This window comes from Cotesia glomerata, unplaced genomic scaffold (assembly GCF_020080835.1).
Source record: "Cotesia glomerata isolate CgM1 unplaced genomic scaffold, MPM_Cglom_v2.3 scaffold_11, whole genome shotgun sequence".
In the NCBI taxonomy this organism is placed as follows: Eukaryota; Metazoa; Arthropoda; class Insecta; order Hymenoptera; family Braconidae; genus Cotesia; species Cotesia glomerata.
The window spans coordinates 511,174-536,272 of record NW_025401443.1 but is presented as its reverse complement, the minus strand read 5'-3'; the positions used below and the strand labels follow the sequence as shown (position 1 = coordinate 536,272).

Here is a 25,099-nt window from a genome sequence, read left to right as displayed (position 1 = left end):
AGTGAGTTAGTTCCCGCTCGATCAACCGCTAAATTAGACGCTTTGCTACTATCCAACCAGAAGGCTTTGGATTCCATCAAGGCCCAGGGAGTTCCAGTTGAACACTAGGACCTGATGATAATTCATTTGACGCTTCGCCGCTTGCCACCCGCTGTGAGAGAAGATTGGGAGACCAACTTTGGTCTTACTGATAAAATACTGACCTACACGTAGCTCCACGAGTTCCTCAACTCCAAGGTCAGAGCTTGGGAGAACCTGGAGGCTTCAGCTGAGAACAAGAAACACACTGACGGGCATAAACCCGGAATATCACGCAACAAGGATCACCAGAAGCCCAAAGCTTCTTAGGCTGTTACTCAATACAAGGGTAAGCCCAAAAAAAATTGCCCGCTGTGCCCGGAGAAGCACTACATGTTGTTCTGTGCGATCTTCAAGGCCGCTACTGTTGAGTAGCACATCAACATTGTTGAGAAATATCGCTTGTGTAACAACTGCTTAGGTCCACACCGAGTCGCTGATTGTAAGACTGCTCAAGGATGCAGGAAGTGCAGTCAACGTCACCACACTTCCATTCATTGTGATCTATCGCCTAAATCAGCATCACCGCCATCAGCAGACACCGCACAAGGTAACTAACCGTTCCTTTAGACCGCTTATAACTCAACATTAACTGTTGATTATTTCAGATCCGCTTTCCGCTCAAGTTTTGCTAGCTACCGCTTTAGTCCAGGTCAGTCCGCATCATAGTAATCCCATCAGCGCTAGAGTTTTGATTGATCAAGGCTCAGAGCTCTCATTTATGAGACAGACGCTCTTCAAGAAACTTGGACAACCGCTACAACGCGACATGGTCATGCTCAAGGGCATTGGCAATGTCTCCGCAGGAAGTTCACGAGGTGTGAGCACAAATGAGCTTCGTTCGCTGTGTACGACCGCATCGATGCATGTCAGCATGCATATTCTACCAACACTGACGGTGCCCCTGGGGGACTCCCAATTTCACGAGCTGCACCTGTCTACCGCTAGTTCCCGCAAAAACTAACCGTTTATGAAAGCTTAGCTTGACTGATCACGCCATGTCTCAGTGGTGTGATTGGCTGAGCGCTCCGCTGACATGCGCAATCAGCCTTCTTCCCCAAGTCGACGAGGAAGAAGACACATTATTATTATTATCTTTCGCTACCACGCTTTCGCTGCATCGAGTCGCCATTATTATTTATTTACTTTCGCTTTTTGTTAATAAACCGCATTTCGCTTATTTAATAATTTAATTTGCTTAAATTAATTGTTATTAATCCGCTTTAGTTTGTTACAGATAAATTGTGTTATTTGTGCAATTAATTCTCCGCTTTTCCAGTGTCGGCAGTGTGCTCAACCACGTGTAAACCGGCTTCGCTTTATTAATCACGCAGTGCTTTATTTATCCGCTAATATCCAGTAAATATTAAGTGTAATTTGTGTAAATAAATTTATAGTGTTCATTTTAATAAATATTTCCGCGTTTTAATTGAGATATCCAGACCAAAACCTGATCCTCCGCTGTCCCGCATTTTCAGCATTTTACACGCACCTATGACTAACTTCAAGACTTTCATGTATTTTTATTTAGAGGATTAGAAGGTTATGGCAACGTACGCTATTGATTTATAAATTGAGTATCTCCTCCACGTAAAAACCCGCATACGTCCGCCATAGGACGAAAAATTTTTTCAGCTCCATGGGCAAGCCATGAGCAAATATAGTCGAGATAATAATTATTTGCAGTAGGGATATATAGCCTCAGCCTTATCGGCCTCAGCCTTATACTATCCTTGATGAAAATATTTATCACTTCGACTGTTTTTGCGCGTGGCTCGCCCAACTTACATAACTATTATGCACTGTGGGCACTCGACACTGTCACTTTTTTGCTTACATATAACCTTAAATATGATTCTTTCAAAGGTCTTAATGTCTTTATTCTAGAAAATATTTTGTGTTGATATCCGTAAAAAATTCATTTAATCTATACCAATAAATGTAGAGCCGGTTTTTTTGTCCGGTTCTACTGTGAAAACTGCTGAACCGATCGGAATAGTACTTATACCATAAGATGCAGTGTGTTTCGGAGAAGGTTTTAGTATATGATATGTTGGTGATACTTATCCGGAACCTATATTTTTTTGACTTAGAAATAATGAATTCTATTTTGACTTATAAATGATGAATAATGAGGCTTCACCTCGGGCATCATGGCGCGCAGTGCAGGAATCTCAACTTTCTGCCCTTGTGGTGTAATATACTGTTAATTTCATGATTGAACGAATTTCTTAAAAATTTTACTATCTACATTAATTCTATCTTTTAATTTCACAAAGACTTGCATAAATATTATTAATTATATGCATTGAATTATATAATTTACTGACTATTATTGTTCTTTTATCACCAGGCGATTGCAAATATTGATGCGGAAGTTAATAAGCGCATACAAAAGTTGACTGAGAAAAACTACACGCTACAACCATTTGCAATGCTGGTCGGACCGTCAACTAATGAGATTACTGAATCGTTCGTTTATCTCTTCAAAGACTACAAATATTCTGTAGAGATACCATTAAAGGATTTTGGAAGTTTGTTCAACAATTTGGAATATTGTTCAAACAATTGTTGATGATACACGTAGTTGTATAGGTGAAAACTTTCTAGGAATTCTAGAATCATCTGTTAATAATACACTCCTAAAATTGAAATGTCCTCATTTAAATGTCCTCATTTAAATACGGAATACAGACGCTTAAAATTTTTCTATTCTAAAAATACATATATAGAACCTATTTCGTATGTATTCAATAGAGCTTTTGTCATTACAAAAAACAATGATGGAACGATTGGTTAATATATTAATATAAGCGGTCAATATATTACACTTAGTCTTTCATTTAAAGCCTTCTTTGAAACGAATGATACATTATATATCGTTTTAAATTATATGTCGAGCGTTAAAAGAAACACAGCGTATATGGAGAATTTTATACAAAGTAAACTCTGGACAGAAAAACGTTCTAAATATCTTGAGAAAGACATTTTCATCCCTTACTTTTTATCCGGTAATGCTGTAGAAGTAAACAATCCTCTCGGCTCGGATTCAGGCAAAGTAATGCCAACTCACGCGTCATGTCCATGTCTACCGCCTGAATGTGGATCATAACTAACGAATATTTTACTGGTTTTGATTTACGATTCTTGGATACGAGATACTAATAAAAAAAACCGCACGTATGATATTTACCGTCCGCTTATACAAGGCATTAGATATTTAGAAGAGAAGGGGATTGTAATTGATACATCTATCGATGAAAAAAGTTTATTTTGTTTTAGGCTTAATACAAGGAGATAATCTTGGGTTACATGGATTATTAGGTCTAACGGAATCATTTGTAGTTAAATATAACTGTAGGTTCTGCAAAATGAATAAAGACGACTGTAAAAATGCTCTTATCATCGCTTCTTATTTAAAGCGAACTATAACAAACTATGAGCAAGATATTTTATTGAATAATATTTCAAAAACGAGTATTAAAGAAGAGTATATATTTAATGAAATGAAATCATTCCATTGCACTAGAAATTTTACTGTTGACGAAATGCAAGATTTACGTGAAGGTATTACTCATGATGATCTTATTGCGATACTACAAGAATTAACTTCCGAAAATAGTGAATTTTTTTTATTTTCTTAAGCTGAATTAAATAACAGATTAAACACTTTTGATTATGGTCCAAATGATTGCTCTAATAAACCTCCTATTTTCAGGGAAGAGGACATAAAAAAAGAAACACAATTAAAAATGACAGCATCAGAACTAACTACATTTGTAAAATATTTAGGCATTTTAATTAAAGATTTAGTCGACGAATCTAATCCTTATTGGAATTTATATATTTATTGAGAGAATTTTTTGATTTTTCATTAGCAAAAAAAGTATCAAACGATCTCATTACGGGATTCAAATCAGTAGTCATTCGTCACCATCTCTTATATATGCAATTAACAGGTAAAACTTTAAAATCAAAACATCATTTATATTTGCATTATTCACAAACATGTGAGAAAAGTGATTCAGCTAATAGATGTAGAGTAAATATTCTTCTCTCGCTAGTAAAAAAGCATCGATTAACAATGAACTTCCTGATAATGTCTAATAAGTTTTTACTTCCAAGTATTACTTTTGGTCCTATGGATGCCATTCAATCGGATGATTTTCCATACTGCAATGTACCAAATGATGTGAAAGATAAAATCTTCCGAACATTTAAGTGGATTAAAATTAAAAATATAGAAGATACTCGAAAAATGATGGTATTAGTAGGATATGAAAATTTGATGCCTGTTTTTGCGGAAATCAAGGCAATTGTAACCGTGAATGATATTGTAAATAGTGTATACTTTATTTGTAATCAGTTGTTAGTCCTAGGATATTAATTAGTTGTAGGATATGAACTTAACCGTTTGAATTCTATTATTTGGATTAATATTGAATATTTACTTGATGTTTTTCCTTTATATGTACATAAATCTTTGAATGATGAACTTTATGTTATCTTGAATTTTAAAAATTGTCAAAAAAATAAAATAATTTTATAAACAAAATGTATTCTTTTTATTTTTGAATTTATAGGTTAGGCAATCGACTTTTGTCAAATTTTCACGTTTCGAGGCACCTTAAAAATCTAAAAACTGTTTAAAGTTAAATTTGTTATCATGATTTTTATGCAGCAATATTTTTAAAAGTTATTGGTTTTTTTCCTTTTTAACTTCCCGCTAAGAAAATCAAAGATTTTCAAAAACCGGGAAGTTACTGTTTTCACCCCGATTTGCAAAAATCGAATTTTCATCAGATCTCGACGTTTTTAGGCCACAGGAAGCTTTCTTATGACCCTCGCGATGTTGTCACTATGTCTGTATGAGTGTGTGTGTGTGTTTTTTTTTCTTTTCTATAGAGAAGCGAAAATAATCTTCCAAAGACACCGCTATCATTCGAAGATGATGGTCAGTAGTGTGGGATTTTTACCCATTAGAAAAAAACTCCTCTCTTTTACCCGGTGGATGGTACGGATATGACTGAATCGGAACCGCGTAAGCATTACTTCAATCCAGTCTATGTTGCGTCTAACGACGCCTACTCCTGGTTACTGGTCCCTTTCTGCGGTTTTTGCTTTTAGAAGGCGCTACGCATAGGATGCAACAGCTGACCAATTATCTTCTTTCCTGAGCATGCAGGCTATCATGCTCTCGGGGGAGAGCGTGGTGCCAATTGTTTCTTCGGTGCTGTTTCTGTAGTCTTTCCACCGATCACACTCGAAGAACGTGTGTTCGGCGTCGTCAATTTCGTTTAGGCAGTATTTGCACGTTAGCGTGCAGTGCAGCCTCATCTTTAAGAGATAGGCGTTGAACTGTCCGTGACCTGTCAGTAGCTGGGTGAGGAAGAAGTCCGTGTCCCCGTGCTTCCGATAAAGCCAGTCGTTGATGTTTGAGATCAAACGCGCCGTCCATCTGCCCGTCTCTCTCGATGTCCATCGGTCCTGCCACTCTTGCTGCGTTTCCGCCTTTATCCTCGTTCTTGCGTCCTTCATGTTTTCGTCACTATCTTTAGCGTCATAGAGTTTTGCTCTTTCAAACGCTAATAGGTCGATGGGCATGGCTCCCGCAATGACTAATACAGACGCTTCGGAAACCGTGCGGTTGGCGCAGGTAACCCTGAGAGCACCTCGCCGCTGTACTGCCGCTATCTTTCGCCGGTAGGTCTTCTGCTTCAATATGTCTGCCCATATCTCCGTTCCATAAAGCAGTACCGAGTGGACTGCTTCTAGAAGAACTCTTCTCGTTTTTGTTCTTGGTCCCATAGTGTTGGTCATGATTCTTGCTAGGCTAGACACCGTCTTGCTAGCTTTCCTGTATGCATTGTCAAGGTGTTCGCGGAAAGATAGATTCTCGTCCATCATTACCCCTAGATAGTGCAGGGCCCTTGTTGACGTCAGTGTTATTCTTTCCATGTCCACAGCGAATGGTTTTGGGAACCATTTTTGACATGTCAGAACAACTTATCTCGGTTTTATGCTTGGCGAGTTTCAGGTGGTGTTTTTCAAGCCAGGTCTCGACGGCGTCAATGGTTTCCCGAACCAGTTGTTCGGCCTCTTCTACGCTGTCAACTTCTATCGTGGCCGCAACGTCGTCTGCAAAGCCCGTTATCTCTACTTGCTTTGGTAACGGGATTTCAAAAAGCTCCTCGTAGTCCGTGTTCCATAGATTGGGCCCCATTATTGAGCCATGCGGTACGCCAGCCGTTATGGCGTATTCTTGTGGACCTTCCGTAGTTTCCGCTATTAGCTTTCTTTCGTCCAAGTAGTTGTCGACTAGTGCCAGATTCTCTGGCTCCACGTCAAATTTGTGCTCCAGAGCGTCTCAAATATCTTCCCAATTTGCGCTGTTAAAGACGTTTTTGACGTCTAGCGTAAGGAGAAGACATACTTCACGAGCTTTGAGGCTACCAGACCATGCTTGTTTTGCTGTCTTTATGACTTTCTTAATCGCTCCAATTGTCGAACGACCTTTCTGGAAGACACGTTGGTTGGTGGCAAAGCCTCCGGCACGGTCGATGTCGCTACGAAGTCTTCCTTGTATGAGTTTCTCGAGCAGTTTTTCAGCAATGTCCAGCATGCAGAGTGGTCTAAACGACTAAGGTGTTACGGGGGTTCCTTTACCTTTGTCTAAGAGAACCAATCTTTGCCGCTTCCAGACCGCGGGAAACGTGCCAGTTGCCAAGCATGCATTGTAAGTGTTCAGGAGTATGTCTGGGAATTCCAGAGCTACAGTCCTGATCACCGACGCCGGGATGCCATCAGGGCCATGTGCCCTTCCCGTCTTGGGAGACTTTGCCGCGTCTTGCAGCTTTTTAGTTGTAAAAGGTGTTGATTTGCCATCTTTTTCGTAATGTCTTTTCTCCCTCGGCCGGTGTTTAGGAAACAGCTCCGCTACAATGCTGTCCATTAAGGCAGTGTGTGTGTGTGTGTGTGTGTGTGTGTGTGTGTGTGTGTGTGTGTGTGTGTGTGTGTGTGTGTGTGGGTGTGTGCGTGTGTGAGTGTGCACGCGCACGCGCGTGTGTATGTGTGTGTGTGTGTGTGTGTGTGTGTGTGTGTTAAATAACCTTTTCATATGTTTTTAATGGTTAGACCAGTTTGAACGAACTTGGTGGCGTTTGAAAGGGCTTCACTAAACTTTGATTTTTTGTACCATCCGAACTGATGTGGTCCAATAGATTTTGAAAAATTTAAAAGAAAGTGTTTATTAAGCATTTTCTCTTTGATTAATATATCACTTGCAAAAACTAATCAGCTCTTAAGCCTAAAAAATAATGTTGGTTGTTGTAAGCCGCACTAAAATCGGTCCATGCGTTGAAGAATAACCTTGATCGAAAAATTCCGAAAAATAGATTTTTTTTTAATAACTAAAATAAATAAATAAATTGATAAATAAAATAAATAAATTTTTCCTTGAATTATTTTTGATTTGATGAGAAAACTACAAGTGTTTAAGAAACTGTGTCAAACGCCGCCCATTTTGGCAAAATGAGCCAATTTATTCATGAGATATTTAATTTTTAACCGGTGATGTTAGCCGAGTCGTCTAAGGCACATGGCCAATAGAGCACTTGGACTAACTTACCAGCCAGGCATGGGTTCGAATCCCAAGCTGGTCTTAGAAACCAGTTTGGTTGAGATTCGATCCTTGCCGCGTAGGTTAAGATTTACACAACCCAAAAAGACCTCAACGTACCACTCCCAACAATTAAAGTCGGCGATATGACCACAGCAGTTAAAACCGACTCTAAATAATAATTAAATAAAAAAAAAAAAATTTTATTTTTTAAAATTAAAAAAAAAATCTGGAAAACGGTTGACTATAGAGGCCATCCCTGCAACTTCCCGCCAATTCTATACCTAAACGCTTGAAATTGCACTTATGACGTTTCTGAGTTCTTCGAGCTCAAAAATACAATTTGTGTGTTATTTTGAGCTCTCCGAGCTCAAAGAAATAGCTTTTGTATGCTTTTGAGCTTTTCGAGCTCAAAATGCTGATAGAAGTTTAATAAAACAGAAGAAGAAGTTTAATAAAACTACGGGGTACTGGAGGACGTTAGCTCAATTTAAATAAAATTCATTATTATAAATGTAAGAACTGAGCTTTGTCGATACGCTCGTATTTTACATATAAGAGTGGCGCTGCCAGCGCTGGGGACTTGCCGCGAGCACGGTGGTGGTGTGAGGCTGTTGCCTCAGATGTCTTTGTGCAGGCTAAGAGCGCGGATCGCAAGATCAACCTTTACGTACTGTATAAGAGAGTTAAAGTTTAAATAAAGTTGAAAGTTAAATATCATCAGTAAACAACTTAATTATTTATATATTTGTCACCTAAACCTCTGGACTTGATAATTGATTACGTTAACTCCTACATGGTAGCAGAGCTGCAACGTGAAACGTAAAATAGACGCTGTCTTCCAAAGAAGGCGCCATCTTGGACGGTAGCGTCACAAAGGAAAATAAGACGAAGGTTTGTTTTTGTGTAAGTGTGAGTTAAGTAAGTGAAGCGTCTTACGAGTGTTCGGTGAGCTAAAGGGGGCAAGTGTGTGCGGGGTGACCACCTTGTGACGAGTCCGAGTGCCTTGTACACGGTAAGTCATAAGTTGGTTCGACCGTTTTGATCGCGACAAGTTTCAACACGTCGTGCATCACATACTGCCTTTTCATAAACTGAACCTGCGTTTATAATAAACGGAGGGAGTTTACACGGCTCTCACGAACATCTCAGGCTGGTGTGTAAAATGGTGAATGTCACTCAGCTTTAATTTGATGAAAATATTTATTACAAAATTGATGTAATTAAGAGGAGTATAACATAGAGGTTATACTATAAAATATGTGATGAGTTGTGGTTGTATTAGAAAATAGTTAATTCTCTCTCATCTTATTGACTAATAAAAGGGCTATAAATTAAAAAATTTAAAAGAACTGGGTCAATGGGACTAACAAAAACCTATTCAGAGTGTAATTAAATTTTTTTTACAAATTTAAGTAAAATTATTCAGAGGTTTGAGAATCAATTTTTGTTCTATAATAAAATAAAATAAAAAATTTAATTAAATAATAACAAAAAAAAAAAAAAAAAAAAAAAATTTACTAATTAATTAATTAAATAAATAAATTCTTATCACTCAAGGAGACATTTGAATTATGTGAACATTCAGAAGGAGATCAAGAGCGATGAGAGAATTTAAGATGTTATGAGATAGAAGAAATTTTAGTCAAATTCAGAATTTAGCTCAATAAAAAGGGAATCGAATGTCAAAAAGCAGACTGAAAATATTTGCTTAAGTTTGGTGTCTCGTTCTGGCTTGTTTTGCGGTCAGATACTGGACTACTGGCTTATGTGGGTATTTTCTGTTAATTGTGCAAATTTAAGATTTAAAGTAAATAAATAAAATTAAACTGTGAGCAAATTCTGAAAATTCTGGGGTCAATGTTCAACTGAAACTTGTGTTCAGTGTAGGTTGCTCATTGACTAAGAAAATTCAGTTGGATCTCATTCGGGACCCACGTGTGTGCTTGCGCAACCCAAAACTGACTAACTTTCTCGGTAACACGGGAAGTTGAATACCGGTAGGGGTGTGCATGCGTGGTATGCTTGATGAGAGAATCTGACTTTTCGCTTCGGATTAAATTAACTTGTGTTTTTTTTTGGTTCGAAGCAAGAAACATCATTCAGTTGGTTAAAATTCAGAGATTACCTGGTACCGAAAGGTATATGAAGAGCTTTAAATATAAAAAAAAAAGTAATAAGGAATGAATCTGGATGTTGAAAGAGACTATATGATAGTAAACTAACATAAATAATCGACATATAACTAACTAATTGATAATGTTTCATAACCCCAGAACAGATGGGTCCTACCAGACTGGAAAGAGCTAATGTAGACAAGCATCAAGAGTATGCTGAGTACATGAGAACAAGACTTACAGAAGAGGCTTCTGTTTCTAATCCGGTTAAACCAAGTAAGAAATCTGTTATCATTAAATATTTTTATTTGACTAAAAATTCAGAGTACTGTGAATAATAAAGAAGTGCAAAGGTTGGGTCTTATTGAGATCAGAATCTATATGCATAGAGTAGAAGAGAACAGATCTGAATTTTTATAGAAGTAAATCCAGGTAATAATTGAGACGTTTCTATTCACAGTAACAACCGCAAACAGTGGGAACTCACAGATTATGAGTGGGGCTACAAGACAAAGTTCCACAGAGGTGTCGAGCGCGGGAACAAGCTCATCAGATGCTCAAGGGAATATTGACAATTTACAGACGACGATTGCAAGTGTAAATGCGCTTGCGGCGAAACTTAACTCCAACGATGGATTGCAGAACACAACTGGAGGACTGCTAAAGGAGGTAGTAGACAGGTTGTGTAAAGTTCATTCTCACATGCTAGAGGTGGAAAAAAGTAGATTGAAGAACATGCAAACTCCAGAGCAAAGAGGATCCGGACCAAGTCAAGAAGTTTCTAATAGCAGTAACTTGGTACCGAAAATTCAGAGACAGTACAAGTTGACGTCCAAGTCCAATTATGAAGTATGGATTGACTGTCTGAACACAGAGCTGACAAGTTGGGGGTTGCTTGATCTGATTGATCCAAACCAATCAGTGCTGACTGGACTATCAGAGTTGGAGATTAAGCTGAGGAAGAACTCAGTGAAAGATATCATCATAAATCATATAGACGAAGAATATCATAAGAGGATCCTGGGCTTGACAGAACCTTTAGATATCTTGAAGAAATTAAGAGACTGTAGAAAAGGAGAAGTCAGCTCAACACCAACCTCTATTAGGACTCAACTGTACAATCTGAGAATGAATAAAGATGAACGTGTACACAAGTTCTGTGAGAGATTTGATCAGATTATCATAGAACATGAGATGAGTGACGACCCCAATAAACTAACTGACCAAGAGAAGCGCTCAACATTTTATCAAGCCATTATAGGAGCCATGCCTGAAGTCAGGCGTACGGATTCTGCTGTCATCTCAACCACTGGTAAAGAGATGGACATGGAGGCATTGAGAAAGACTATGTATCGTATACAAGAAGACAACGATGCAAGTAAAGGAAGAGGCGTTGATAAAAGTGTTGCAGCGTCAAGAGTACGAGTACAAAAAAGTAAAAACAACGGTGACAAGTGCTTCAGATGCAACCGAACAGGACATTGGCAAGACAAGTGTCCATTAAATGGGACAAATAAGTGGGCTTGCTATGTATGTAACTGCATTACTGATCATAAGAGTGAAGATTGCCCAGGTTCTTACAAGAGACGCTTTGGAGACAACAGCAACTATGAACCTCCAGTTAAAAGAAACAAGTTGAACCCACGTCAACAAACACGAGGAAGCAACTCTAGAAGCAGAGGCAGCAACTTCAGAGGTAATCCTAGAGGAAACATTAGAGGAGCGTCTAATGGAAACTTCAGAGGTCGAGGAAGATCAAGAGGAGCGGGAAGACAACTGACAGCGAGGAGAGCTGAGTATGAGGAAGAGGCAGTGAGCCATGAAGATGGTAACGAAGTTTACGAAGAATATGGCGAGCCAGAAGGTAAGATGAATTATAATAAAAATTTGAATATAGAATTTATAGCAGACTCAGGAGCTACGAGTCACATTGTTCGTAAAAGTTTTATTTTAAGCAATTTCAAGAAATCTGCAAAAGGTGTGATTAAGAGCGCGAACAAAAATGAAATCGCTGATATTGTAATAGATGGTAGAGGCAATCTACTACTTAAAAATAATCAAATAGACGGTAATTGTATTAAATTAAAAAATGTTATTGCAGCAAAAGACATTTCAGAGAACTTGTTGTCTTTACGTAAGTTGGCAGATGCAGGATTTTGCATATATCTAGATGACAAAACATTCAGAGTGTATGATAGAGAAAATAATAAGACCCTATTTAAAGGGGTTTATGAACGGCCAAACTGGGTTGTTAGATTCGAGGTGGTTAAACCTAGGTGCGCTGAAAACAATCTGATGAGTGAGCTTGAAAAGTACAGTTGTACAGCGTGCCTAACAGCTGACAATGAGGTTTCCAAACAATCGCAAACCGGTCAGGACAATGAGTTGTCCAGGTCGGAGGGAGTCAATTCAGAGTCCAATGATGCATCTATGACAGATGTTGGGTCTGCGATTGGGAGGGAGAGTCTGGAGTACCTCATTGTCTTAGATGATTCAGAGAAAGCAAATTCAGAGAAGTTAAAATTGGATGAACAAAATTCAGAGGGTCAAACCAACCAAACACCGTACAAGACAGTTAAAATTGATGACTTAAAGAGTATAGAGGGCTTAGAAGATATAATAAACGAAAATCCATCAGAAAATCCAATCTCAACTAACATTCTGAGTGAAGCGATGCTATGGCATCAGAGGCTAGGGCATGCTTCGTTAAACTACTTGAAAATGATACAAAAGAAAGATAAGAGATTGGAACACGTGAAGTTTGATGATATAATTAAAGAGTGTGAAGTGTGTATCTTGTCAAAATGGAAAAACTTCCATTTAAACAAAACAGAAGTAGAGCTGACAGGCCACTTCAATTAATTCATTCAGATGTGATGGGACCAATCAAACCTACTTCGTGGCCTGGGCAAAAGAGATACATAATAGTATTTATAGATGATTATTCCAGATATGCAAACATATACTGTCTAAAATCCAAAGATGAATCTGGTCAAGCGTTTGAAAAATTTCTGAGCTCTGCTCGAAATTTATTAGGTACTAACGCGAAAGTGTGCTATGTTAGATCAGATAGAGGTACAGAGTTTACAGGAGGAAAATTTGCAGAAATAATGAAGAAGGAAAAGATTGAGTCAAATAGTGGTCCACCATATACTCCTGAACTTAATGGCACAGCTGAGAGATTCAATAAAACTATTCAGAGAACGATAAGAGCGTATCTGTGTGATTCAGGTCTACCACAAAGCATGTGGGAGTTCGCTGCAAATACAGCTATCCACACTTATAATAGAACGCCACATAAGTCAATTAATTATGAAGTTCCATTAGTTAAAATTTCACCAAACATAAACTGTCACTTAGAGAAAATAAAAAGATTTGGGTGTATAGCGTTTGTTAAATTACCTTTCGTGGAGACAAAGTTTAGCAATGTATCAATCAAAACCGTATTAGTAGAACATACACCTACAGGCTACATTTTATGGCACCCGAGCACAAGAAAGTTTTTAGAATCGAGACACGTAAGATTCATTGAGAGATTAGTGTACAAAGATGTATACTTGAAAAACTTGCAGAAAGACTCAAGTGGAGAGAGTAAACTAGACAAGATTGCTGAATTTACTGTGAGTGATGAAACGATGGAAGTAGAAAATTTAGAGGTAAAAACAATTGAGCCTAAAAAGAGAGGAAGGCCAAAGAAATCAAACCCAGATGTCAATAACAAAGTTTCAGAGAAACAAAACAAAAAGAAAATTTCGGACTTACCAACAAACAATATTGATGGTCCAGTTACGAGAAGCAAAGCCAAGAAAATTGAAGACATAAGCTTTGCTCGTCACACGAGAATTTCAGAGGACAAAGAGATAAATGAGGATGTACTTGGGCACATTTTATTAGCCTCAATTCAAAAAGATCCAATTAACTTCGAAGAAGCAATGAACTCAGGAGATGGAAAGTTATGGAAACATGCTATTAAAAGAAGAGTTAGACTCCATGGAAGAAAATAAGGTCTGGGTCCTAGTAGATCGACCTAAAAGAAGACAGTCGGGGTAAGAAGCCTAATATAATTGACTCAAAAGTTGGTTTTCCAAAAGAAAGTTGAATGTAATGGATCAATTAAATATAAGGCGCGACTTGTCTCAAGAGGATTTAAAGACAAAAATGTGTATGAGCTCAAAGAAACGTATGCTCCGGTATCAAGGTTGTCTTTGATTCGAGCTGTATTATCCATAATCAATAAAGAAGACTTAGAAGCATGTCAAATGGATGTTAAAACAGCGTTTCTAAATGGGGAACTGGAAGAAGAAGTATACATGGAAATACCAAAGGGTTTAGAGGTACCAGAGAATAGTCTACATGAGAAAGTATGTAAACTAAAAAGGGGAAGTCTATATATGGTCTAAGAATAAGTCCTAAGCGATGGAATAAAAAGTTTTCAGACGAGGCAAAGAAACTTGGCCTAGAGAATGATCTTCATGAGCCTTGTCTATTCAGTTGGAGGCTGGAAGGAAAATTAGCTATAGTAGTATTGTACGTAGACGATATGCTGATAGCTAGTAATGATTCAGAAAAACTTGACCAAATAAAAACACACCTGGCGCGTGCATTCCAGATGAAAGATTTGGGGGAACCCAAACAATTTTTAGGCATGACAATACAGAGATAGAAAAGAGAAGAAGATCACTATACACCAAGCAGCATACACAGAAAGAGTGTTAGAAAAATTTAATATGCACGAGTCAAAGCCACAAAGCACTCCAATGGTAACCCGTCAAGTCGATCATAGAAACAAAAAGTTCAAGTGCAATTCAGAGAGTTCAGATAAGCCAAAAGAAGTTAAAAGAGTACCATTTAGAGAAGCGATAGGCAGTTTAATGTATCTGGCAAACGCGACTCGTCCGGATATAGCTTACGCTGTTAATTATCTAGCTAGAAAGCAGATAGACCCGACTGAAGACGACTGGATGGAAGTAAAAAGAGTCTTGAGATACCTGAGAGGTACAACTGAAATAGGAATTAGGTTTCTATCCAACACTGAAAATCTGGAAGCTTATTCAGACTCAAGCTTCAGAGACTGTGAGGGCTCAAAAACTACAGGAGGGTACATAATAAAGTTATTTGGAGACACCATAGCTTGGAGAAGTCATAAACAGTCTACGGTCACTACTTCCACATGTCAAGCAGAGTACTTAGCGATGAGTGACGCATGTCAAGAGTTAATATCTTTAGATAAATCTATCAGATATATAATTGGACATACTTTCTACCCAATTACAGTGTGGTGTGACAATAAATCTGCCAAAGACTGTACTGAAAAGGATGGATGCCATAAACTTAAAACATTTGATCAGAGTGTAGAAGAAATAAAAATTGATCTAGCATTTAGAGAGAAAACTGGGAGCAGAAAGAGTATGGCAATCACTCATGGAGATTTTGTAAAACAATGTGTGGAAGAAAAGAAAGTCAAAGTCATCTGGGTACACACTGGCGAAAACTTGGCCGACATAATGACTAAGCCCTTACCTCAGAGCAGCCATAATTGTCTAAGAGATAAAATTACTAATGCTATATCAGAATAAACATTCAGAGAAAATATTTAAATATACTGATTTAGTTTTACACAATATTTTAATCTGTTTTTATATGTTCACAGGTCAATAAACCCGATTTTAGACAGCATAAGGATGAGTAATAATAATTCAAACTTCAGTACAATTACTTAATTATTTCACATTATTATTATACTTTACTTATTACTTATTTTCATTATCTATGTAACCATTTAGTAACTAGAATATTAATTGAGGTATTCGACAAAGGGAGGGAGTGTAAGAACTGAGCTTTGTCGATACGCTCGTATTTTACATATAAGAGTGGCGCTGCCAGCGCTGGGGACTTGCCGCGAGCACGGTGGTGGTGTGAGGCTGTTGCCTCAGATGTCTTTGTGCAGGCTAAGAGCGCGGATCGCAAGATCAACCTTTACGTACTGTATAAGAGAGTTAAAGTTTAAATAAAGTTGAAAGTTAAATATCATCAGTAAACAACTTAATTATTTATATATTTGTCACCTAAACCTCTGGACTTGATAATTGATTACGTTAACTCCTACAATAAATTTCGATTAAATAAAATTTGTGAAAGTGTAAAAATTTTGGTGTTTATAAAAATAAATCTAAAAAGAAGAGAAATCTGTTTTAAATAAGTTCATTTCGTAAAAGTAAGAAGCCCTTAAAATAAGCAGCCCAAATCCATCCAATTCCATCCGCTACAAAGACCAACCAGAGCCCATTCAAGGAGAAGGCGCTAACAGCAGCCCCGGAATCACGGATCTGATAGTAAGTACATCTATACTTAATTAAAATCTGTGAACAGTCTCAAATGAAGGCGTGGTAAATTCGTACGTCGAAAACGTCGAAAACGTACGTCAAAATTGAAAACTCTGTTGCTTATTCTTTAAACTGTTAGTCCAAACCTCCACCGTTTACGCTACCACTCTAAAAACGCCCTTGGACATAACATAAAGAATACTGGTGGCAGTGGTGGGATATCGAGTACGAAATTATTTAACTTTCGTTTGAGAAAATTTATAATCTTTAAATATTTTCTCATTTTCTTTTCAAATCTATCTATTATTAAAATCAAGTAAATTCCACTTTTCAAGTAAATTCAAGTTTACTTTTCAAGCAAAGTTTATTCAATTTTGACGTGTTTAAATTTCTTATCTAAAAACAAAATTTTAAGTTCTATTTAAAATTCTTAAAAATTTTTTTTTATATATATCATTAACTCCAGAATTTTTTTTATTTTTGCTTGAATAATTTTTTTGTTCACATCAAATTTTTTTTAATATATATAATTTACAAAATAATCTTTTTAAAATTTTTTTTTATATATATGTAAAGAAGTTATAATATTTTAATAATATTATTTTTCATTATCTGTTACCTTATATCTTTCTTCCTGTAGTCTAACATTAGAATAAATAATCTGCTGACGTTTCTTTATTCGAAGTGCAGCTCGCATCACGTGAGACTCTCACGTGCACCTCCTGTTAGCAGAAATATTGTACATCCCGTAATGAGAACTTTTGCTAATTAAGCAGTTTACGGATATTATTTTAACTTCTATTATTTTAATTTATTTAAGAGTTTATTTTTGTCTTTCATTATTTTAATTTATTTATAAAAATTTATTTAACAAAGACTTATTTTGGTTAAAATTTGTTTTAAACCTACTACAATTTACGATAAGAAAGCTTTGAATTTAGCACCTTCTCATACAAAACACCCACGAAAGTTCTCCAGTTTCGGAAAGGTGCTTTAACTAGAACTTTCTTTAGCTGTAAAAACTTTCACAGAATTTACACATTTACTTGGCTATAAAATGATTTCAACCAAAAATAAGGAACAAAATTTTAATATTCGAAATTTTTTTTTCTTTTCCTTTGAAATTTTTGCTGACTTGAGATGTTAATATCTTTGTAATTGCAAATTTTTTTTTGTTTGTTGTGAAAATTTTTAACTTTCCGCTAAGCAAATTGAAAATTTTAAAAAGTCGGGAAGTTATTGGTTTTACTCCGTTTTTCGAAAATCGAGTTCTCATCAAATCTTGACGTTTTGGCGTCCTAGGAAGCTTCCCTGAATGTTTTTGCGATGATGTCAGTATATCCTAACCTCAAGCAGTTTTTAGTTGGTAAGATCGATGTTGCAGTGATCTGTTGCGCGAGCGATCGATGCAACGGCTGGGAGGAAGCGAGAGAGATTTAACGTGGTTGGTGTAATTCGAAAGAGCTTGACCAAACTTAGATTTTGGATACACATTGAACCGATTCGGGCCAGTATATTTTGAGAAATCTCAAAAAAACTACAAAAAAAAAATTTTTCAAATGTGGTTTTTTTGGAATAAGTTTTAAATGGCTTTACCGATCAATCTCAAAAACTAATCAGCTCTTAACATCAAAAAACCACGTCGATCGCCGCCAGCCCGGTCAAAATCGGTTAATTCGTTCGTGAGTTATCGGTGTCGAAAGAAAACCGAAAAAAGTATTTTTTTGGAATTACTTCGAAATTCTTAGTTCGATCGATTTAAACTTAAAGATCCGTTATGAAGTTTCAAAAACTGCGTCGAATGCTACCAACCACATAAAAATCGGTTCATTCATTCAAAGTTATTGCGGTTTGAAAATTCAAAAAATAGTGTTTTATCAAACTTCTATCAGACTTTTGAGCTCGAAGAGCTCAAAAGCATAAAAAAGCTATCTCTTTGAGCTCGGAGAGCTCAAAATAACACAGAAAGTGTATTTTTGAGCTCGAAGAGCTCAAAAACCAAATAAGTGAAAAGTTGAGCGTTTAGATATGGAGTTAGCGGGAAGTTGCACGGATGGCCTTAAGGGTCAACCGTTTTCCTAATTTTTTTATTTTATATTGATCATTAACTACCCCTTTCCGTCCGTTTATAATATTAATATCGGTTGACTTTCAACTACTATAGAAAAATTTTTTTTTCTTTTTTCCTCCTTGGTAGAATAACTGGACGTTTTTGTAAAAAAGTTTTTTTAAATTATTTTGTTTTTTTTTGCGTCCGGTTATCACGTCAACTAATTCATATTTTTGTTTTCATTCTGCTTTATATTTTTAAATTTTTTTGTTTAAAATTTTTTTTTTCCGGGCTTATAATAAAACTACGCTTAAAAAAAAAAAAAAAAAAAAAAAAAAAATTTTTTGGGACTTTGAAAAGCCGGAGGGAAAGAATAGACGGTCGGGCTATCCATATCATTTAAAGAAAGTCCATTCAGATTTTATCAACGGCAAGGTATATCACCGCCCCTGAATTGAAACTAAATATTGGGAGGAAGATACAGAATCCGCAAAAAACGTGATCGATAATAAGGCTACCGGTCTAGCTGTTGCTGGATTTTGCGAAAAAATATTAAATCTTCACCAAGCCCAAGCCCCTATCAAGGCTCCGTATGAGTATAAACTTTATCCAATCGACGCTAAGTCTCCACCCCGCGCCAAAAACTAAATTTTTAATTTTTTTTATAATTTGTTTTTTTTTCTTTCTCTTCCGTTTTTAAATTTTTTTTTTGATTTGACAAACGTTAACGTTCCAAGAAGTATGAATTTTTTATTCCTCTTCTCCTTTTTGAATTCATAATTTACTCGGAATAGTTAAATTCTATCTCGGATTAAATCACTCTAGAATCGTGGAATCCTTCGAGGACGAGTCAGGAACGTTTTTTGTCCCTTGTTCGAACGATTTTCCGTTCGGAGACATGGCTAGGAGAACTTTCCGTGTAGATACCTCCATAAACGAGGAGAAACTTAACGCTCAAATACAAACCCTAGCTAAGGAATTACACGATTTCCTCCCCTACTTCAATGGAGAAGGTCCAACTGCCGTCAAAGATTTTGAATTATTCGATGGGATAGTAAGAAATTGGCTACCGAGCATTCCTGCAGATAACCAAGACTTCTTTGCCCGCCGTATAGCCCAAAAACTATATAGACGAGCCAAGAAATTGGTTGAACATGTCGAACTAGCCTCGGTAGAAGATATCTCACTCGTGTTAGGTCGAAAACTCAAAAGGGGAGACCCATATATCACCTGGCAGAAAAATTTAGCTGCTGCGGCTCCAAAAGATTCTGAAAATATCGAAGATTTTTACTACCGGTTAAGCGAGATGGTTCGTCGTATTGAGCTCAATGCTCCCGAAGCTGATAAGGCCGTGGTAAAACGGACATTCAAACAAACAGCAGCTACTACGTTATACAAATATTTACCAGACTTTTTACGATGCCTGTGCAAAATAAGAAGAGCCAAAACTCTGGACGACATGTACAAGACCATCGAAAATGACGCGTACAGAAGACCAGACGTAAACGCGCTATGAGAGACGACGGACTCATACCGGGAGAATCACTTCCACCCTCGGTAGAATTTCACAGACGATCCGGGCAAGACGAAAACAGACATTACCCGCAAATGCCGAGATCTTCTCGCGATTATGACGATCGAGGTAATTATCGTGAATTACCTCGCACATTAGCATATCAAAAATTTAGTCAAGCTCCAAAGGACAAATGCACCTGGACCATTATACACTACTGACTATTACGATGACCCATTCCCTGACACATTCGAAGACAGTCGCTATGGTGCCAGTTACCAACCGGAACCGCAGTTGATGGGTTCTACTTTCGTGTTCAGGACTAAACGAAACCCTCAATATACGCCTAGGTCACAGGGTTATTATCAACCGCGAACTTACTAAAATTACAATCAAAATCGTTATCATCCGGGAGTACTAGGTCCTACTAGGAGAGCGGTGCGCTTCGAAGAAGACGAGGACTCGGAAGAAGCTAAATTATGGCACAAATCGGACCCTTTGATAATCTGTAACTGTCCATTCTGCCCAAAGGGAGAACGTCGGGATGCGTACGATCCTTTAAACGGGTCGGGCGCTCGTCAACCAGAGGCAATGGCGAGTATGCCCATCCAGTCTCCGTCTACTTCAATGAGAGTTCCCAGCAACTATCAACCGTACCAAAGGAGCCAATATCGAGGTTTTCAGAATCAATACCCCCGATCAATCCTCCAAAACACCCAGAAACAAGTCCTAGAACATCAATCAACAATAACAGAACCGATGTCTCCTCCCAGACCGGAACAACAACAACCACTAAGTCAGAACAACATGACGTCACAACCGGGACAGCAGAACCCGCAATTGATGGCCGCAGGAGAGCTACGAGCCCAAAAAAGGACGAACCAACGTGCTTAACTACAGGAAGAGGGCCCACAGTCCATCTACGAAGTCCAGCACTTCAAAATGGGGGAGTAAACGCCCTTCTCGACACCGGTTCCGACCTTAACTTACTCTGCATCGAAGAACTATGCGACGAGGCCCTTTGTAACATCGAAATATGGGAGTAGTCGGAGGCATCGCTACAAGCTCAATGCCTATAACCGGTTCTATAAATCTTAAAATATTCGGAGTTAAAATCGCGTTCCATCTCGTACCAAAACCACCTGGTGGTTATAGAGCTATTCTCGGAAATGAATTTTTCGTTCAAAATCGTGTAACCATCTCGTTTTACTGGAACACTCTAGTAATGAAAAATAGACCTATACAACCAATACTGATTAACCCAAGAAGGTTCCCTGAGCAAAAGATTCTCGCTCTAGGAACCGGGCCAAAAATTTACATCTCGTGTAATCTGCTCTTAGGTAATTATCAGCGATTCCTCATCGATACTAGGGGGATGTATGTCTCATCAATGCATCCGCTTTAAAACCCGAAGCAATTATCGATATTGGAAAAGCTAGAAGATTCCGCGTTCTCAGCGACAGTACCTTTGAGACCCTAGGAGTAGTTAAATTAAAAATTCACAATATCGAAGTCGAGTTTCAAGTTTGTCAACAGGATTTACCAATCCCCGGAGTGGGAATCCTGGGAAACAATTTCCTTGAAACCGAAAAAGCCGAAATTTCCCACGATAATCAAACGTTAGTTTTATTATCTTGTCCAACAAAAACAACATCCTTTAGCCTTGAGACAAAGCCTTCTTCATGCTATACATTACCACCTCGTATGAAAATGGTAGTAGCAGTACCTATTCAAGATTTCGAAAAGAGCGAGGGATACCTCCATGGAGGCTAGATATAAGGAGGACGATCGGAATGTATTACAAGCGTCCGAAAATTGGAGGACAGATCTTTCACCACTAGAGTGCGCAAGTGTCTGTAATGTCAGGTTTTTAAATAAATGACGCGGGAATGCAATGTACAAACACATTTATCAAAAGAAAACATTGGAATTTCATTTTTACTTGCGAATTGGGATAATAATAATAATAATAATTATTATTATTACTATTATTATTATAATAAAATATTCAAACAGTTTAGGGAATTTTATTCTTAATTAATCGTCAGAAAGTTGCAGTGAGAAATTAATTAAAAATTTGTCTTACCTGCCCAAACGTCTCATAAAATTTTGACTTTTTGGAAGATTATTAAACGAAAAGTAAAAAATTAATTATTGTCAACTTAAATTGAACAAAATATAACCAAAAAAATTTTTTTTATTTGAGTTGTCGTAATTAAGTAAAAAGTAGGGTAATATAAATCAAAATATAAGTAATAAGATAATACATTAACGAGTATTTATTGTCTTAATTTTCTACTTTTTACAGAACTAAAAATTATTAATTTTCAAAAATCAACTAGAATATAAGCGTATATATGTTGAAAGTAGAATATGACTGAAGAGTTTAATAAGTTAAGCTAGTTTAGAAATTTTACGATGTTTCTTGGCCATCATCTTTCGTTCGTTAAGAGTTCGGTTGATAAGATTAGCTAAAAAATTACCTCTCATAATTACAAAATTATTCAATATTTTAGCCGTAAGCTCCTTTTTGTGTTCATCACATCCTAGGATTGGGAGGCATTTAGCTTTTGCTATTTTCTCTAGCACTTGGTGCATAGTATTAATTTTAACAGTTTTAGTACCAACTACGGTTAAAACTATTTGTTCCAATTTTTTAATCAGTCTGAATAAATTTTCACTGGGAAAAATTAATCCACCGTTGCTCATTAATTCTATGATCCGATCATGTTCAGAGGAATTTGCAGAGCGTAATGTTTCAATACATTCACAGCAGGAAGTCATTCGCTGAAATTTTCTCGCAACATATCCAGCAATATAAGCAACTATACTATCACTGGTGGAAACAACATCATAATCATGGTGGTAATGCTGGTCATCATGAAAACTATTACTTCCTTGCCAATCATTTTCACTTTGTAAAAAGTTTTTATTTGAATCAACATTAATTTTATCTTGATTATGATGATTAATGTTGTTTTCAGTAAAAGAATCGTCAACCTCAGTTAAATTTTCGAACGGATAATGATTATCGTGATACAAATTATCATCGTCCTCTATATCATCCTCACTATCTTCGTCTAATAAACTTTCGAATGGTTTTCTAATAAATGACGGCATAGTATCATCATTGTCGTCATCACTATCTTCGTCTAACAAGCTTTCAAAGGGTGTTTTAGCCACAGAAGTATTTGGATTAGAAAATGTATTATTATTATCATCACTAGACGAATAATTATTACTAGAAATACCATTTTCAACAATAGCGTGAATTTCGTTCAGCCAATTTTTTTTTAATGCATTAGTTGCAGCCAGAGAATCTTTGGACTGCATTAAAGATTGTAGTAAATTACCAGCTGTTACATTGGACCCTTTTGGCGGCGTGACTAGCGAATATGAACACAATAATCGAAAAACTTGCCCGAAAAGGATTGTATCCGGATGATCGTTGTAACGACAAACACTCCGCATTATACCGAAGAACTTCTGGAAATGAAATAATATTCAAATATTTGTAACGTCCACGTTTTCCCAAAATATAAATAACTAATTAGTCCCCGGCTCGAAATTTGCTCGCCGGAGTCCAGAGTCATAAACGAGGATCACATTATCAATAACAAAATATAAACAAAACACTTCATTTTAAATAAATCAAAAAAAAGAAACCTCTTTATTGGCCTGATCATATTAATAAACGATATAAACAATGTAAGCAAATTAAACAATATAAACAATACATTAGAACACTCTTTTCAACAAATATCGAAAGCTTAAGTGATAATATGTACAAACTTTATGTCAATATTCAAACATAACCCGCACACACCGTTTGTTTTTCCGTTTTCGGTACCACCTGGTGGCTAAACTCTGTCTACTACCTTTACAAAGTAGTATTCCTACCGACGGTTACATCCTAAATCGCGGTCCTACTTACCCTTAATCCCGTTTGGATGCTTGAAAAGCAACCCTTTTCGGCCCTACTTACCCTTAATCCCGTTCGGGTGCTTGGAAAGCAACCCTTTCCAGCTACGCGGTGGCCAAATTTCCCCCACATGGTCAAGTCAGCACTTTCATCCGGTCGGTTCACGATACTTACCTGGGCCTTGGTCAGACTCCAGGTAGAGTATCATCCTCTCGAATTACTTGGTGAAGAGTATTCAACCGAGTAATTCTCCCGAGAAAGAACTGCTTGGTTTTATCGAGCCAAATTTTGGCGTTTATCATTTTTCCCCTAACTCTCTTGTAACGAACCGGAAGAGTCGTTTTAGACACCTGTCCGGTGTCCTCGAACTAGCATTCAAAAATAATTATTTATTATTTTAATCGTAATTTCCTTCATTTTCTATCCATTCGTTTCGTCAAATTCACAATTCTTTATTATTTTAATCGCAATTTCTTTCATTATATATTTATATATATTATTATTTATTTATATATTTATATATATATTATTTCATTATATATATATATATATATATATATATATATATATATATATATATATATATCCATTCATCGCTTTCCCATACTAAATCTTGTTCGGAACTTAGAATAATTTTCCCAGTCTTTTAATTTCTTTTACAATTAATTCGCTCGACTTTGTAATAATTTCTCACACGCTTAATTTCTTAATTTAATCATACCTTCGATAACAATAATATAAAATTATTAACTAAATAAATACAATAATTAAAAAATAATAATCACCGCACTAATAACAATAATTGTTTCTATTAATTTTTAAGTAATTAACTAAAATACTCAAATACAAAAAGTAAAATCTGCGTCATATATTTAAAAAAAATAATACTTACTATGACAATTTTTAATTATTCATTTGATAAAAATCTAACGATCAATACATACTTCTAATTGATCTTGATTAAGCCGCGATGTCATCAAGTACTCAAAATTACATTCTTTTTGCAAAAATTTACCTAGCTCTAAAGTCGCCTGTAACGTAATTTTTAATCCAGTAAGAGTAATAGGAGTAATTGCAAAAAAAAATTTATCATCAAGTTCATTTTCATTTTTTGATTTTTGTTTTTTGCCTTTCTTCTTCTTTTTATAAAGTTCTTTTTCTTCATTAGCTTTGGCTTCCCAAATCTTCAGATAATCAATAAAATCACTTATTACCTAGCAAAAATAAATAGCATTACTTATTTATCCTCTATCTTATGGTAGTAAAAATTACTCTAGAAAAATGCATGTTTAAGGAAATAGGATACATAGTCCAAGAGAATATCAGCTATGATAAAGATTAGGGATTTCCGCAACTAATAAACTCAAATTCATTGAATTTGACTATCATTTGAAGTTTCGTTTAATAAGTTTCATATTGAAAATGTAAGTAAACTTGCGAGACTGGATTATGTGCAAACATTAGTAGGAATAATGTCA

At 36.5% G+C, this 25,099-nt stretch overlaps 1 protein-coding gene across 1 annotated transcript; it reads left to right on the top strand.

Moving 5' to 3' along the window:
• The first annotated feature begins 9,977 nt into the window (after positions 1-9,977).
• LOC123273585 lies at positions 9,978-14,476 on the top strand. The gene is made up of 7 exons (XM_044741025.1): positions 9,978-10,089; positions 10,274-11,677; positions 11,720-11,842; positions 11,915-12,572; positions 12,764-13,793; positions 13,905-14,174; positions 14,243-14,476. The coding sequence occupies exons 1-7, from the start codon at positions 9,978-9,980 to the stop codon at positions 14,474-14,476; spliced, it is 3,831 nt and encodes a 1,276-aa protein (XP_044596960.1).
• The last annotated feature ends 10,623 nt before the right edge of the window (positions 14,477-25,099 follow it).

Coding starts and splice junctions, on each gene's coding strand:
- LOC123273585 (XM_044741025.1), top strand. CDS start 9,978: ATGGGTCCTACCAGACTGGAAAGAGCTAATGTAGACAAGCATCAAGAG. Junction 10,090..10,273: donor TTCTAATCCGGTTAAACCAA/GTAAGAAATCTG, acceptor TTCTATTCACAG/TAACAACCGCAAACAGTGGG. Junction 11,678..11,719: donor AGAATATGGCGAGCCAGAAG/GTAAGATGAATT, acceptor TAGAATTTATAG/CAGACTCAGGAGCTACGAGT.